Source organism: Pan troglodytes, chromosome 2, assembly GCF_028858775.2.
Source record: "Pan troglodytes isolate AG18354 chromosome 2, NHGRI_mPanTro3-v2.0_pri, whole genome shotgun sequence".
Classification (NCBI taxonomy): Eukaryota; Metazoa; Chordata; class Mammalia; order Primates; family Hominidae; genus Pan; species Pan troglodytes.
Window position 1 is genome coordinate 172,532,206 of NC_086015.1, and position 17,677 is coordinate 172,549,882.

Here is a 17,677-nt window from a genome sequence, read left to right on the forward strand (position 1 = left end):
TTTGATCATACCACCAAACTACTCCAGCCTGGGTGACGTAGACAAAGGGAGACCCTGTCTCTAAAGAAAAGAAGAGGAAGAAAGAAAGGTCATAGATGATATTATGGAAGAAGCAAACTTGAGGAATGAATAGAAACTTGCTAAGGATGGGGAGGAAAACAGTTTCCCAGGTAGAAAGAACACTGTGTATACAGCTAAAGCAGTGTTTAGAGGGAAATTTGTAACACTAAATGCCCGCAGGAGAAAGTGGGAAAGATCTAAAATCAACACTTTAACATCACAATTAAAAGAACTAGAGAAGCAAGAGCAAACAAATTCAAAAGCTAGCAGAAGACAAGAAATAATCTAAGATCAGAGCACAACTGAAGAAGATAGAAATATGAAAAATCCTTCAAAAAAAAATCAATGAATCCAGGAGCTGTTTTAAAAAAAAAAAAACCGACAAAATAGATAGACCACTAGCCAGACTAATCAAGAAGAAAAGAGAGAAGAATCAAGTAGACACAATAAAAAATGATAAAGGGCATATCACCACTAATCCCACAGAAATACAAACTACCATCAGAGATACTATAAACACCTCCATGCAAATAAACTAGAAAATCTACAAGAAATGGATAAATTCCTGGACAAATACACCCTCCAAAGGCTAAACCAGGAAGAAGTCAAATCCCTGAATACACCAATAACAAGTTCTGAAATTGAGGCAGTAATTAATAGTCTACCAACCAAAAAAAGCCCAGGACCAGACAGATTCACAGGTGAATTCTACCAGAGGTACAAAGAGGAGCTCGTACCATTACTTACAAAATTATTCCAAACAATGGAAAAAGTGGAACTCCTCCCTAACTCATTTTATGAGGCCAGCATCATCCTGATACCAAAACCTGGCAGAGACACAACAAAAAAAGAAAATTTCAGGCCAATATCCCTGATGAATGTTGATGCGAAAATCCTCAATAAAATACCGGCAAATTGAATCCAGCAGCATATCAGAAAGCTTATCCACTACGATCAAGTCGGCTTCATCCCTGGGATGCAAGGCTGGATCAACATACACAAATCAATAAACATAATCCATCACATAAACAGAACCATGAAAAAAAACACAGGATTATCTCAATAGATGCAAAAAAGGCCTTGGATAAAATTCAACAGCCCTTCACGCTAAAAACTCCCAATAAACTAGGTATTGATGGAACGTATCTCAAAATAATAAGAGCTATTTATGATACACCCACAGCCAATATCATACTGAATGGGCAAAAGCTGGAAGCATTCCCTTTGAAAACTGGCACAAGACAAGGATGCCCTCTCTCACCACTCCTATTCAACATAGTATTAGAAGTTCTAGCCAGGGCAATCAGGCAAGAGAAAGAAATAAAGAGTATTCAAATAAGAAGAGAGGAAGTTGAATGGTCTCTGTTTGCAGATAACATGATTGTATATTTAGAAAATTTCATCATCTAAGCCCAAAAACTCCTTAAGGTGAAAAGCAACTTCAGCAAAGTCTCAGGATACAACATCAATGTGCAAAAATCACAAGCATTCCTATACACCAATAACAGACAAACAGAGAGCCAAATCATGAGTGGACTCCCATTTACAATTGCTACAAAGAGAATAAAATACCTAGAAATACTACTTACAAGGGAAGTGAAGGACCTCTTCAAGGAGAACTACAAACCATTGCTCAAGGAAATAAGAGAGGACACAAACAAATGGAAAAAAATTCCATGCTAATGGATAGGAAGAATCAATATCATGAAATTGGCCATACTGCTCAAAGTAATTTACAGATTCAATGCTATCCCATCCAGCTACCATTGACTTTCTTCACAGAATTAGAAAAAACTACTTTAAATTTCATGTGGAACCAAAAAGAGCCCATATAGCCAAGACAATGCTAAGCAAAAAGAACAAAGCTGGAGGCGTCACGCTGCCTGACTTCAAACTATACTATAAGGCTACAGTAACCAAAACAGCATGGTACTGGTGCCAAAACGGATAAAGTAGACCAATGGAACAGAACAGACACCTCAGAAATAACACCACACATCTACAACCATCGGATCTTTGACAAACCTGATAAAAACAAGAAATGGGGAAAAGATTCCCTATTTAATAAATGGTGTTGGGAAAACTGGCAAGCCATATGCAGAAAACAGAAACTGGACCTCTTCCTTACACCCTATACAAAAATTAACTCAAGATGGATTAAGATTTACATGTAAGACCTAAAACCATAAAAACTCTAGAAGAAAACCTAGGCAATACCATCCAGGACATAGGCATGGGAAAAGACTTCATGACTAAAGCACCAAAAGCAATGGCAACAAAAGCCAAAATTGACAAATGGGATCTAATTAAAGAGCTTCTGCACAGCAAAAGAAACTATCATTAGAGTGAACAGTCAACCTACAGAATGGGAGAATATTTTTGCAATCTATCCATCTGACAAAGGGTAATGTCCCAAATCTAGACAGAACTTAAACAAATTTACAAATAAAAAACAAACAACCCCATCAAAAAGTGGGCAAAGGATATGAATAGACACTTTTCAAAAGAAGACATTTATGTGGCCAACAAACATGCAAAAAAGCTCATAATCACTGGTCATTAGAGAAATGCAAATCGAAACCACAATGAGATACCATCTCACACCAGTTAGAGTGGCGATCATTAAAAAGTCAGGAAACAACAGATGCTGGAGAGGATGTGGACAAATAGGAATGCTTTTACACTGTTGGTGGGAGTGTAAATTAGTTCGACCATTGTGGAAGATGGTGTGGCGATTCCTCAAGTATCTAGAACCAGAAATACCATTTCACCCAGCAATCCCATTACTGAGTATATACCCAAAGGATTATAAATCATTCTGCTATAAAGACACATGCACATGTATGTTTATTGCAGCACTATTCACAATAGCAAACACTTGGAACCAACCCAAATGCCCATCAATGATAGACTGGATAAAGAAAATGTGGTACATATACACCATGGAACACTATGCAGCCATAAAAAAAGAATGAGTTCATGTCCTTTGCAGGGACATGGATGAAGCTGAAAACCATCATTCTCAGCAAGCCAACACAGAAACAGAAAAACAAACAGCGCATGTTCTCATTCATAAGTGGGAGCTGAACAATGAGAACACATGGACAGAGAGAGGGGAGCATCACACACCAGAGCCTGTCAGGGGGTGGGGGGCTAGGGGAGGGATAACATTATGAGAAATACCTAATGTAGATGACGGGTTGATGGGTGCAGCAAACCACCATGGCACGTGTATATCTATGTAACAAACCTGCATGTTCTGCACATGTATCCTAGAACTTAAAGTATAAGACCAAAAAAGAAAGAAAAAGGAAGGAAGGAAGGAAGGAAGACAAGAAAGAAAGAAAGAAAGAAGGCAAGCAAGCAAGAAAGAAAGAAAGAGAAAGAAAGAAAGAGAGAGAGAGAAAGAAAGAAAGAAAGAAAGAAAGAAAGAAAGAAGGAAAGAAAGAAAGAGAAAGAAAGAAAGAAAGAAAGAAGGAAAGAAAGAAAGAGAAAGAAAGAAAGAAAGAAAGAAAGAAAGAAAGAAAGAAAGAAAGAAAGAAAGAAAGAAAGAAGAAAGTAAGTAAGTTTGGGGACTTAATACAATATGGAAACCATCAATTAGACATGGTTGATGTGGGAGAGAAATGTGTCAAAATGACACATTTTTTTGGACTGAACAACTAGATAGATGGCAATGGAATTTATTAAAACAGGAAATGTATAAGAAGGGGAGCTTTGCAGGAAGAAAAGAGCAAGGGTCCTACTAGAGACAGCAATGATTTGTTCAGTTACGATAGGCTGAGTTTCCATTAGGCGAACATTTAATGCAGAATCTGATGCATAGTAGTCCCTCAATAATTGTTTGCTGAAAATGGATTTTCTCTGTATTTATTTGGGAGGAGGCCTAAGAGGTTTTTTTTCTCCTTCATCATTTTTTTCAAAAATGAAGGCATATCAAAAAGAGAGGTCACACTAGTTAATCACAATTATCTCTAACTAAATAGGAGGAAAACCAGCTAGAGTTGAGAAAAAGATGACATGGGGACAAATAAAAGTCATCCGGCAGGGGTTGGGTGAGATGCCTTTGAGAAAGTGCCCTTGCACTTTGGGTTTTGTATTAACTAGGTAAGATTAAAAGAAAAAAAAAAAAAAAACCTAAGAAGAATCAAGAACTCAACTGCTCCTCTGTGGAAAACAAGTTTGCCAAAATTACAAAAAGTCATTTCTTTGGTTTTTTTCATAATACCTAAAGAGCAGACAAGCCACATTCTCAAAAGGAAGGGTAATCATTAAAATGATGGGAAAAGCTACTGAATTGGCCATCAACTGAATCCTTGAAGGAGAAAGAGGAGAAAGGGAATATGTGATTTTCGGCCAAAAAGTCAGGAACTATTTTATAAAGGTGTCTTGAATTCCAAGCAATAAAAACAACTCAGTTTTGACATAATGAAAAAAATAATTTTACATTTCTCAAGGTAAATATTTGCCAGTGTATATGTGGAAGACATTTCACTCCAAGGAGAAAAAGATAATTATTTTTGAATTTCCTCCAAATGCAGAATTTTCCCCAGGTTCATCCACCAATCCATAGGTGTTATGTTTAAAAATGCACAGTCCTGCATTTACCAAGCCTGTAATTGAAAAGTGATTTCATTATTAAGCTGTGGTTTATTCCAAGCCTTCTGGATAATCTTGATGAGTATTGCACTTGTTGCTTAACTGTGGAGATTTTGTAATAAAAGTTTAATGAGTTACTTATTATTAGAATGTTTATAGCCATTATTTTAAGGTGAACAATAATGACGTAAAGTTTGTACGCATTTGGTTTAAAACGTATTCAACTCACATATCAGTTAATGCTACAGTGATTTTTAAAAACTCTCTTATCAGTACACGTGTCTAAAGGCAATGCAGCTAAACCTCAGCTTTACTGGGGCTATGGTTAAGAACGAAACTAAGGAAGGATTTCCCACTTGAATCATGTCAAAGCCGGATCCTGGCATTTCAGAATTTGAACAAGAATTGCTTTTATTATGGCATTTTGAACAGATTTCACAAGAGGATACATATAAAGCAAGAGGACAAAAAGTTGAAATTAAGTCCTGAAGGCACTGAATATTCACTTCTATTTAAAAGCTAACCAGATATTCTATTAATGATCATAAATATTAAGGAAACATACCAAAATAAATCCAGTTTATCTGATTTCTGTCTACTGAAATGCTATGAAACCAAAGGTCAATCACATCTCTAAAAAATATCTTACCCCTGCAGAAACTGTCTACAAGTTTTTCAGATAGAAACAAGATTTTCCAGAAATTATGATGTAATGATTCAAGCACAAAAGTTTTCAAGTTACAGAAATAAATGGAAAGTATATATATCTACTGAATCTGTATAAAACTTACACTCAGAAGAATAACATAGTTACCTGTCTTTACTGAAATAAATTTAATTTAGATTCTTTAATCAGACTATAACTTCTAATTCTTAGATGTTGCCAAATGGATTTTATGAAAAATATGACTGAAACGAGTGACTAATTTTCACAACCATTTTGTGCGTCTGTTTTGATGCACAAATGACTCATTAAATCATTTGAATATAAAGAACCATAACCTAATTCAGTGATGAGTACAGTGCTGACATTCTGGAAGCATGTATAATTAAAGCAGGGTTATCAAAAGAGAGGCAAAATATATTAGAAAAACATAGCACAAAATGAAAATAAAACCAAATTAACTCACAGTCACAAAATAGAGAAAATAAATGTTTTCCTCCAATCCTCCAACTCCTCACCCCAAAAAAGATAAAATGCAATAAACATGTCATATGATTATGCCTGTTTGCTAATGCCACATGCTACATATGGTCATAGCCAATGTTTCCAAATGTTAACTATAAAATCATATCTTCTTCCTTTAGAATTTTTTCAAATCAGCACTATTCTTTAACCATATATTAGGTTGGGTTCCCTCCTATCATGCTATACCTTTAATCAATACATTGTTTGTATTAAGAAGTGAGATTGTAAAGGAAGTTTATTCTTAAAAACCTGTTGAAAACATATTGTAACAAATATAATTTGCTTATTTTGTGGATGCTTAAACAATCTCTTCTCTACACAGCTGCAATATATAAATGTGTTAACTCAAAATACATTCTTACCTCCCATCCATAACTGGGGTCTTTCAGGTTTGACCTCTGCTCTCCCACATAAGGCCCAAACTTTTCACCTACTTCGATCTTCCTTTTGGTCCATATTCCTAGTCCTGCTCCAGGCATATTTGACTCTCGAAGTTCAAACTCAGCAGGAATGGGGATATCATCAGGGATGTAGATGGGGGCTTTGTAAGGAGAACCCTCCTTTGGAGTGAATGCTTCACTGGATGTGGCAGGAGAGCATGGCTCTTGAATATTGAGGGAGGGAGTGCTGGCTACTCCATCTGCATCTGACATTTCTTCCAAAGGTATTTCAGGGTAGTTGCCATATACACACTCATTATCTGTGAATAAATAAGAACTTCATGAATTCCTTCTGATATTGAAGAGACAAAATTCCACAGGGGTAGCCACCTTATTATGTTGTTCTTTGAAGGTTAAACAGGAAAGACCATTGTTACGATGTGCCTTCATTAAAATCTTTATTATTTACAGGCCAGGGAGAGGCTAGAGATTATGGCCTCTGTGGTTTACCTGTGGTGAATCCATAAATCAAATGAGCTAATCCTCAATTGTCAATACTTGCATGGGCTAGTTCAATTCATTATCCATCTGGGAAACAATCAGCAACTTCATTATTGGTCTGACTAAAGTACAGACAAGAAGTAAACATGTGTGTAACTACAACCCCCAAACAATTCCAAATTGGGAGCTGACAGGATTCTAAAATATATTAGAAAGTTTTGTCATGCAATGTTATCTTGGAATAAATATAGGAGAGTCATCAAAGATTCCAAAGGCTGCCATGTGCCACAAGGCTTAAATATGTGTGGCAGGATTATTTATTGGAATATTAGTGTTTTTTCTTTCTCTATATTTCCTTTCCAATTTTGAACATGTCACCAAGCCCTTGGTATTTCCTTGCCTCAGTAACTTATGCAGAGAAGAAAGTTAAAGTTACCTGAAGCCAGTGATGCCTCTGGGTATTCTTAAACGCTAAAATCGTTAAAGAAATTGGGTAAATTTTCCAGCGGGGAAAGGGAGAGGAAGGGTCCCTTGAGATGCACCAAAAAGACAGAGAATTTCCTCCAGACAGAGAAATGAGGGAGATCAGAAACGCTTTGTATGGGGCACTGCTCATCTTTATGGAGCAGCACCTGGGGAGGTGGCAAGACCTTTGAACAGACAGCAGGGTTGGATAGCTAGGAGTTAGGACACTGAGCACGGAGGACCTGAGGACCCCCAAGGCAGCACGGCGCCACACTTGAAGTAAACGAGTGGACCATGGGAGACCTTAAGACCTCTATGAAACTTGTATGGGGATTTTATGAAACCAATCAAAGGGGATTTCAGTTGTCTTAGAGCAAATGAATACATGTTTCTTGTCTGCTAGGATCACAAATTGAAAGTCATACCTGATTTGTTTGATTCATAGAACTTCAAGGAAGGAACTAAGAAAAACAGATGAAAATTATGAAGAAACAGACTTCGATCGAGCTAGTCAAAGGTTAATTATTTGAAAAATTAGCTGAGTGTGGTGGTATGCACCTGTAGTCCCAGCCACTTGAGAGGCTGAGGTGGGAGGATTGCTTGAGCTTGAGAAGGCTACAATGAGCTATGATTGTGTCACTGCACACCAGCCTGGCAAGAGACTGAAAGCCCATCTCAAAAAAAAAAAAAAAGGTAAAATGGGTTGCCTCCAGCTCCATGATCAGTGTTCTACTATAGCCTGGATAACCGCGAGTTAAGGATGATGCGTCATCCTTAACTCGTGCATCAAGTTGCTGATTAAACTAGGTGACTTTAAGACCCTACCAACCCTGCAGTTCTATCAATTAAAGTCTTCTAAGAGAGTTTATTGGGATAGAAGATAGAAGACCTTCATTATTCAGATTCGTTATTGTAACAAACTATAACACTCATCAGCAATTGCCCATCAAGTAATGACTCCTGTCTCTTAAAGTTTTGTGAAGTGTAAAGTGACAGTACATGCAAAAGTATTGTTTAATGAGGTGCTTGGTTCTTGGTTCAAACACTGAGATAATGCCATTTAAACCAAGCATATAACTGAATTCCAGAACCCAACCTTATACCTATGGGACATAGGTTCTCAGCATACAAGCTCATTATCATTCAAGTTCAGCATGTCCAAAATATTGTACCTTATCATCTGCCCTCAAATTGATTCTCTTGTTCACTTTCCTCTTTCTACTATGAATACCATCTTTCCCTTAATTATCCATGTCTGAGGCTTTAAAATAACATAGCCATTTTCTCTCCTTTGTCTTCCAAACTGTTCAGTCACTAAATGCTATTTGTTCTTCTTGTAAGATTCTAACCTTCATCCAATTCTTTCAAATCCACATTTTCACACCTAAATATTTTCATAGTCCTTTAAATGGGTCTCAACCTCCAGCTTCTTTCCACTATCCATCAACACTGAGCCTGTTTAACACTGCTGAGTTTACCTTCCTGGCAGACCTATTTTCCTGTTTGACAGCCTTCAATAATCTCCAGTGTCTGCAGGTAAAGTATAAACCTCTTAGGTTTGGACTAAAATCTCTGTGGTTTTGAAACCATTCTTCCTTTCCATCTGATTCTCAATGCTCCTCAAAGGGAACCCCCAAGCTAGAGTAAACTTCTCTGAGCTCAGTGAGTATTTCTTCTTCAATTCTTCCTGCCTGGCACTCCTCTCTCTGCTCCTCTGCCCAACAAACTTCTAGTCTTCCTCCTGAGTCAAATTCCAGCTGGTCCTATCACCATCCCATTTAACACTAGTATTCTCTTCCTTGAATTATTACACAATTTTATCCCTCAGTTTGGCAATCAAATACCATGCATTGCTGCTTATGGTTTAATGTGTATGATTGTTTCATTCCCAAGTAGGAAATAGGTCCCTGATGGGAGACACTAGGACTCTTACTTTTTCAGAATTGTCCAAGTGATCTGCATATAGCTGTTTAATGAACACTTGTTAAATATATAATTAATCTAACATATAATTTTATTAAACTATGAATCCAAATCAATACTTTTTTTTTTACCAAATATAGGAAACTTTTGATCCTACAAAGCACCTTTAAACCTGTAGAAATAGAACATGATGAATTGTCCACTTTTCTCCAAACCCAACATCAAAGGAAACAATTTTAATAATTCTCCAAAGAAATATTATCAGAGAAGTATACTTTAAGGTCCAAACATACTCAACAAAGTCCATCTAATTTTATCCTTCAGGGAGATTTTGCAATTCAACCTAACATTTAAAAGCTCACTAATGGTCTTAGCACAGGTAAAAACCTATAAAAACATCTCTTTAGAACTGTAACATTCAACTACTGCAAATGCAAAGTTATTTTACACATTCTTAAAGAGATTTCTCCCCCATTGTTAGAATTTTGTTTTTCTTGAGAAATATAAATTGTAAAACATTGTGTACTCTATAAATGTGTCCATGTAAGCGGGAGGAAACCAAAAGGCACCAAAATAAATAGAACAATATTCCTCCCGTAATTATCTATTAAAGATCAGTAAAATTTCCCCTACTTCCTCAAAGTGTCAAATCAGTCACACTTTCAGTTTCATGAAAGTGATCTTTAAAAAAGGATAGAGGCCGGGTGTGGTGGCTCAAGCCTGTAACCCTAGCACTTTGGGAGGCTGAGGCAGGCAGATTGCCTGAGCTCAAGCGTTCGAGACCAGCCTGGGCAACATGATGAAACCCCATCTCTACTAAAAATACAAAAAATTAGCCAGGCATAGTGGTGCATGCCTGTAGTCCCAGCCACTCTGGAGGCTGAGGCACAAGAATTGCTTGAGCCCGGGAGACAGAGGTTGCAGTGAGCCGAGATCACGCTATCGCACTCCAGCCTGGGCAACAGAGTAAGACCCTGTCTCAAAAAAAAAAAAAAAAAAAAAAAGCATAGAGACAAGCCCATCCGTGCCCTCCCACTGGCATAGCTTATCCCGTGACCTCTGAATTACCCACAAATTCTCCCAATGCATAATCTAAGCGAGTGCATTTAGATTTCAGTTACTGTGGAGACAAAATACACGTGTGTGCCCAGGCAGCTGCACAGAAGAATTTGAATTTAAAGCCTGAATGCAATTCTGCTTACAATGACAAAAATGTACGATTAAACCTAAAGAACAACTTACATAGGTCAAGCAAATCCACAAGAAGAACTCACGGACCTATTCATCCATATGCAAGCACTAAATATATATGCAAGTGCAGGCAATTTGTTTTGAAGCCACTTTTAATCTAGTATCATCCAAATTAAATATAAAAAAGCTGTGATGACAAAAGCGAAAATATTAAACTGCTGAGTTTTACGTATCAAAACACGCAACAATATTTCAATGTAATCTAGCATTATGAAATTTTCAACAGCAAATGCAGTTTATCACACCACATTGAATATTTGCATAAACCAAAATAAACTAATGCCTCCATATACATTACTCAAGAACTATCCAAAAAGCTGCTAAAACATTTCATCTAAATGATAAATTACTTCAATTATCATATCCCCATTAAATCTCTGTTATTGGGGAAAATTGGTAGATCCTTTCCCTTAGCTATAACTATAGTTAATTAAAGCATTTCTCAGATATCACACTGACAGATTGGGCACGTTTACAATAGGTAAGTATCAGGTAAGAAGTGCCATATGTATCAGTGGTCCCATAAAGATAAATAACAGTTGTAACTTCTTGGAGCTGAGCTGTCTGCTACTGTAATTTGCTTCATGCATCCTTTAGGCATGTCATTAACTGAGTGAGGAAAGAAAGACAGCATATTGTTGGATTTGAGACAAATTGATTTGGGAAATTGCTCTTGGAAGTCAACCTCTTCAATTCAAATTTTAAGTGTTCTGATTTCCTCAGAGACCAAGGGAAAGGCCACATTTTGATTAGATTATGTTTATTTATATGTGTCTTTGAATAACTACCATAGGTTTCCACTTGAGAAGTATTCCATTTTGAAAACATATCAGAACCTTCAAAGAGAAGAAATTGCAGAAATAATACCAATAATAGTAACTTCCATAGATGTATCCACATTTTCTCATTTTAATGCTCAAAACAATCCATTGAGAAAATGATGATAAGAATAATCTTCCATTTTCCAGATGTAGGACCTGATATTCAATATATCCAAAGTCAGCTGAGACTAGCTGGGTGTCCAAACCCAGTCCTCCCTTTAACTCTTAGGCAACTTGTTTTTTGATCCTTAAAGATATGTTTTAAAGTTTGTTTTATCAAAATTGTAGCCATAATGTGTGAATACTTTGGTTTTTGACTTTTTCACTGGATTATAGTTTATTATAAACACTTCCTTATGTATATTTTACTATTTTCTAAAACTACATTTAATTGCTCTATAATATTCCATTATATGAATCCACAACAGCTGAACTACTTCCATGGATTTTATTTACGTTGCTTCTAATTTTCTGATATCATAAATATCATGAAAATGAGCCTTCCTTAACATAAATTTTTATTGTCATCCATTTCAATTTCCTTAGGTTAGATTCCTATAAGAAAACTTAGTGGGTATTGACAGATTGCTTTTCAGAAAGTGTATAGCAATTTACACTTCTACCAATTATACTGGCATTTATTATTATGTCTTGTTTTTAATGAAGAAAATTATATATCTATTACTGCTTAATTCACATCTCAGTTGATTACAGAAACTAAATATTATTATTTGTCATTCAAACTTCTTTATTTGCAAATTGTTCATTGTTTTGCCCACTTTTAATTAGGCTTTCATGTCTGTCTTATTAATGATAAATAAATTAGCCCTTGGATATTGTATTTTTAAATTTCCTAGTAGACAATTTGCCATGTGGTATTTCGATTTTTTTTTAACTTTTATGGAACTAAGTCTATATGTCTTTTGTGATTTTTACATTTTTCTTATAAAGTCCTTACCTACAGAAGGGAAAAAAAGATTTCCTTGAATTTTCTTTGAGTTTTATAGTTGCTTTTCTACCAACCTTGGATTACCAATGAGTGATTTACTGCTGAGTGAAAAGCAGGAAAAAAAAATGATTTCATTTATTTGAGCGCCTGTGAACGGCAGGCTAGAAAAAAATGCCATTTCACTCGTAATTCTTCGGTTCTTATTTGCAAGGCTGGCCTAAATGCCTTCTCTTTTTGTGGGTTTTATATAACTCACCATTTGTTTCTTTTGGCCTTTCTGCCTAGTTTAACTGCAAATCTGGTCAGATGCCATTCAAAATTCTGAGTTTCACCATTAATGCCCATCATAATACTTATCACTCAGCATTATCATTAGTGATAGTAACATGAATAATTTTTCTCTCTACTCTTCACATTAGTTCATTGATAGAAAATATTCAGCAACTAAAAAGTTTAATATTTATTAGAGCATATATACATACTTTGACTATAAAGTAAGACTGATTTCTGTAGTTATTAAGTAAGAAGTTAATTATTTATACTCAACTGTACACATATACGCATATAATACACACATCCATGTGTATTTGCAATCTGTGTGTAGGGGTGTGTGTGTGTAATAGCTCCCTAATCTTAAAAATAGGCTGAGACAGAAACATGATTTGAGATCCCAGGCAGACTGGTTGAGATCATAACTACATGAAACAACTGCCAAGAGGAGCTCAACTAGGGAATTGAACAGATTAGGTAACTCAGAAATTTAGACATTTCCCCCCATTATGTTCCTCATTGCAGTTTTGTAATAAAAACATGAGCAAACTTCAAAGGAAGCTCTGTAGTAAAGGTTAATTGCTACTAAAGAAGAGGGTGGGCCCAAGCGCCAGTACTTTGTGCCCAACTTGCAAGCAGACAGGAAGGATTACACGTGGCTGAGAGCGGAGGATGTGTGCCCTGCTCTAGGAGGAGAACAGCTCGGCCAAACCTCAAAGCCCCACTAGGGACCTCCTGGTAGGACGTGAGCACATGAGCACAAGTCCATGAGCTGATGCCTGCTAACAGTGCGGCAGGGAAGGGAGGGGGAAGACATCAATTTCCTTACAAAATTAAAACCGGACATGCTCTTCTTCCCTTGTTAGGACAATTCCAGAGCAGTTACAGAGGCATGTTTGTGAGAAAGCAGAGGACTTCGGGAGCCAGCTCTTCTGAACCAGCAACACAGTGAATAAATACGTGCTGGGCTTGGGGAAAAGGGTGGAGCTCAACTAATGCCAGATGCACAAACAGAACAAAGAAGGAGGCTATGAACTGGCCAGCAAAATCTTCTATGAGAATGGCCCCAAGATAATGAAATTTAAGATCCCAAAGAAATGAAGAAAGGAAACTAGTAAAAGTAGGGAAAATGAATTTCCAGAAAACTGACTTAAACAAGCTGTGAAGGACTGTAGCAAGGGTGCAGAATTACAGGCTTAGAAAACAGGGACATTGAATAGAATGGGAACTGCTGATGGGCATAGTCTTTAGCATGTCCTGCTCCAGAGGGGAGTGAGAAGAAAAGAGACTTAAATGGAGTGTTTGGACACTGGACTGAATCTGTAGAACCCGTGTCTCTAGATACGACCATTATGTTTGGAAATAATCTATCAACATGGCTTGGCACTGGAATTTTTTTTAATGACCCTCTAAGCTTCCTTGCACTTTTAGTATTTGCTACTTCATTGTACCATGCTATTCCATGTCTTCCTTATGGAACTTTTCTCCCAGTGTTTCCTAAAAATATTTCATTTACGAGTTGTCAAAAAGACTCAGAATGGAAGTATTGGGGGCAAGATAGCAAGGGAGATGGCAAAGAATGTGATATGGATGGAAAATAAGGGACTAAATCAATGAGCAAACTTTTATTTTTCTCCTGGTATTGCGGCATACTGTTGCATGTCCTGTGGCTTTTAAATCTGGTTAAGAGATTTTCCACTCCTCTAGGAATTTCACAGACATTTCACTAAATAAGTATGATTTGGGAATTAAACTAGTACTCCTAAGCTATTAAAAAATGGGCTTCGCCTCTTCCAAAACTTTCTCTTCAGAGATGGAACTAAGCTTTTGTCAAAAGGTAATGGAAAGAAATTGCTAGAAAATTCATACTTGAGGTACCAGTAAAGCCATTTGGTATCTAGTTACTGAATCTAAAAGAGCTAACGCAAAGACATTAAAGTTCTGTGAGTACTATTCCAAAGGAAAACATGAGCTGGTTAATGTTTGGCTTATTCTGTTGTTAAGGAGCCACCGTCACCAATATCCACTGGAATGACCAGGTAAGAACAGACTTATCACATATCAGATAGATAGTTTTTCTTTTACGTTTTAGCTATGTGCCTCTACTTTCTTTTGCCAGTACAAATTTTTGAGAGACTTTTGGCAACCTCTGATGGACCTGATGGGCTTTTGTTTATAAGCTTTCTATGTCCCCAAAGTGATTTTCCTTCAGATTCATTTAGAGGAAAGTAGAACCGTCCTGAATTCATGCTGCAGCAGACTGGGTGGTTACTCCTCAGGCAATCTGAAATGACCAGAGTACAGCCTTTCAGTATTCCAGCCATATCTACAGTAATTATTTGCCAGCGTATCTAAAAGAAGGCAGGCATTTCCTGTTGCACACAAATGGGACATTCTTATCTAAATTACTGTTTAAACAGGTATTTAAGAAAAGACTATCACAGTCAGGAATTTACTGATGACGGAACACATTAGTTTAGGGCTGGACACATTAGTTGAGGACTAACCATTGTCAAGAAAGGAAGTATATCAGCATCAGGAAGGTATAGAGAATATTTTACAACTCCCATATGGGTCAAGATGGAGGATTGTAAACTATGCCATTTGCATTTGGAGAAAGCAGGAGGGTCACAAGTCCTGGCATGGAGTTGTGCTTGCGTCAATATGTTGCTGAACCCTGGAGTAACCTTGAGAGGCAGAGGCTGAGAGTCGTAGCTGCTTGGGGTCTCTGTTTCCCTATCCATAAAATAAGCATGTTGGACAAGTTCATCCCCAGGTCCATCCACTCAAGCAATCCCAGTTCTACATAGTAAAAACCAGAAGGTGGTCAAAATTTGGTGTGCCAAAAGCTTATAAAATGTATTTCCTGGAAAGACACTCTGAGAATTGGTTTGGTCTCTCCCAACATGTAACCTAGGAGAGACTGTGCTCTAGCTGCCTAACCTTGCTCTAACCAGTGAAACTGGAATTTATTCCCAGTAGAGGCTTATAAAACTGGGCTGTTATTCTCACATTAAGTAGACTGCCCTCTGGTGAGGACTGTGGTTTATGTGTGGGCAGAACGTGTGGTTTACTACCTCTAATTTGTTTATGTTGTTGATGGTGGTTTCAGAAGAAAGCTGCACCCCTTCACATGCTAAAGAGTGACCGGATTTACTTCCTTTAAAAAAAAGTGTTTAAAGGTGGGCAGAGACATGAGGGAGCATTAATGTGCCATTGCTAATGGAGGAGCAACTGGGATCCCTGTGACCACAGCTCTGCTTCATTCAGCTCTGCATGTGAAATGAGAGCCCCAACTTGTTTATTATAATTACCTAAGTGTGGCTTGGTGGCTTTTGGCAGAGATCCTTCTTGCCTCCAAAGGAGAGACCAAAACTCAGGAGCTACACGCTAAAGGAGGGAGGATGGTGTGCATTCTGTAGCAAGGAGGCTACAATTCTAATATATTCTGGGTGAAAATATTCAAAACAACCCCCAAAAGATGAAGATCAAAAAGTAAATGAGATTGAGATCTACCTTCTACCACATGGCAAACAAAGATAGGCATGCAGGAGAACTGGATAAACAGTGTAAATGTAAGTTCAAATTCATTTTCACAGCTGACTTGATGCAGACCCTTCCCTATTACCACAAAACAGAAGAGCTTTCCTACAGCCAGGAGTCTTACATAAAGAAAAGAAAATAATTATGCATGTCTGGCAGAAGAGGGAGTTGTAGCAATGGCTTGCCGGTAAAACAGAATATGAGCGAGCAATAGAACACTAACTTAACCACACTCTTGGTTTGATAAGAAGCAGAGAGTGCCCAAAAGATTGAAATTTTGTTAGAGTCTCAAAACGTTTTATTTGAAAATGAGCAATGGTCCTTGTTCTCACAAGGTTTGGTAACTAAAAGACAGCAATAATTTCTCATCTTAAAGAGATTCTGTGGAAAAGAGTCCTTGATTTAGCTAATTTTAGCTTGAACTCTACCCCATTGCAAGCACAGTATCTTCAGTGTTAAACAAGTTTAGATGTTGCTAAGGAGTGCAATTTTCTGCCCCCATTCTAAGCTCTAAAGGCCCCCATATTGAGTTTCCCAATACCACATCATATTAAATGTAAAATCATTCAAAACCACAGAGATGAAGAGAATGTCATTGAAAAACATAAAGGAAGATTTTTTACTTTTTTTAAGTATGAGAAAACATTATATATTTTGATTAAAAATGTTTGCAGAAAAATATGAACAGATGTGCTATGCATATGTGTATACATACACCAAATAGCACTTATAATTTGAGAGGGGGTAATTTCAACATTGCTAAGTGGTAACACAAGCTAGGTATTTAAGGGAATGATATAATATGACAACTTCATAGACTACCAAACTATGTATGGTCTCTGGAAATTGTCATTATCAACATGTACAATAACTAGTAGCATTAGGTGGTCTGTACAGTATCCTTCATGTCTAATTGAGTCACACAGTCTAAGACACTTGATGGGCACCAGGCACTGCCTTCTAATGGGAACTGACTTTCAAAAAAAAAATGCATTCAGGGCCTCTTCTATATAAATTACTATCGTTTGCAGCAAGAGAGGATTATAAATGTTTGCTGGCAAAAACTAAATTTATTTACAAACTGGGTCTAATTTATTTATGGCTGCAGTACAATCGGCTTTTGTCGAAATATTTATGTTATCTGTACTTCTGCCTCACTAAACTCTACCACAATCATAAACACTGTTGAAAAATTATTTGCAGTTAGCAGGATTTAAGCTACCGATTATATCACCAGCTAGTGCCAGTAAACTTTTGCACTGGTTGATAAAGTTTCCTCCGTGGAATAAATATACATTTGACTTTCAAAATCTTTGGTAGGCTCCATACTATGAAAAGTGAAGGATTAAACAGATGTCCCAGACTTCACTAGTTTTGTGTGAATGCTTCAATTGCACATTCCAATTGAAATTTTGTGGATAGACTAGAAAAGTGCACAGATTTAAATCCTTTTCTAGCATTAAAAGAGGAATTCGATGATTGAAGTGTTGAGGTGATAATCTTTGCCAAAGATGCTACTGCTCAGACTTGAATTCATTTACCCATTCCAAAACATTTATTCAATAAATACCACGTTGTGCCTGGAGCTGTGTAAGTTGCTAAGGATAGAAATAGAGTTGAATAAGATAAAATGTCTGCCCTCAAGTAGCTTAAAGTTCAGTAGTGAAGACATAGACGGTAACGTATGTGACAATGAAATAAAATAAGGCCTAAGATGAGGTTAGGA

General features: G+C 37.0%; 1 protein-coding gene across 8 annotated transcripts in view; it reads right to left on the reverse strand.

Annotated features, from left to right (window-relative positions):
- MECOM (MDS1 and EVI1 complex locus) overlaps positions 1 to 17,677 on the reverse strand; it is a 580,330-nt gene that overhangs the window by 292,893 nt on the left and 269,760 nt on the right. For all 8 annotated transcript variants that reach the window (XM_016942279.4, XM_016942276.3, XM_009446819.5 and 5 more), the window contains exon 2: positions 6,211 to 6,548. In XM_016942279.4, coding sequence (XP_016797768.1) covers positions 6,211 to 6,548 — 338 coding nt within the window. The remainder of the gene's footprint in view (positions 1 to 6,210; positions 6,549 to 17,677) is intronic.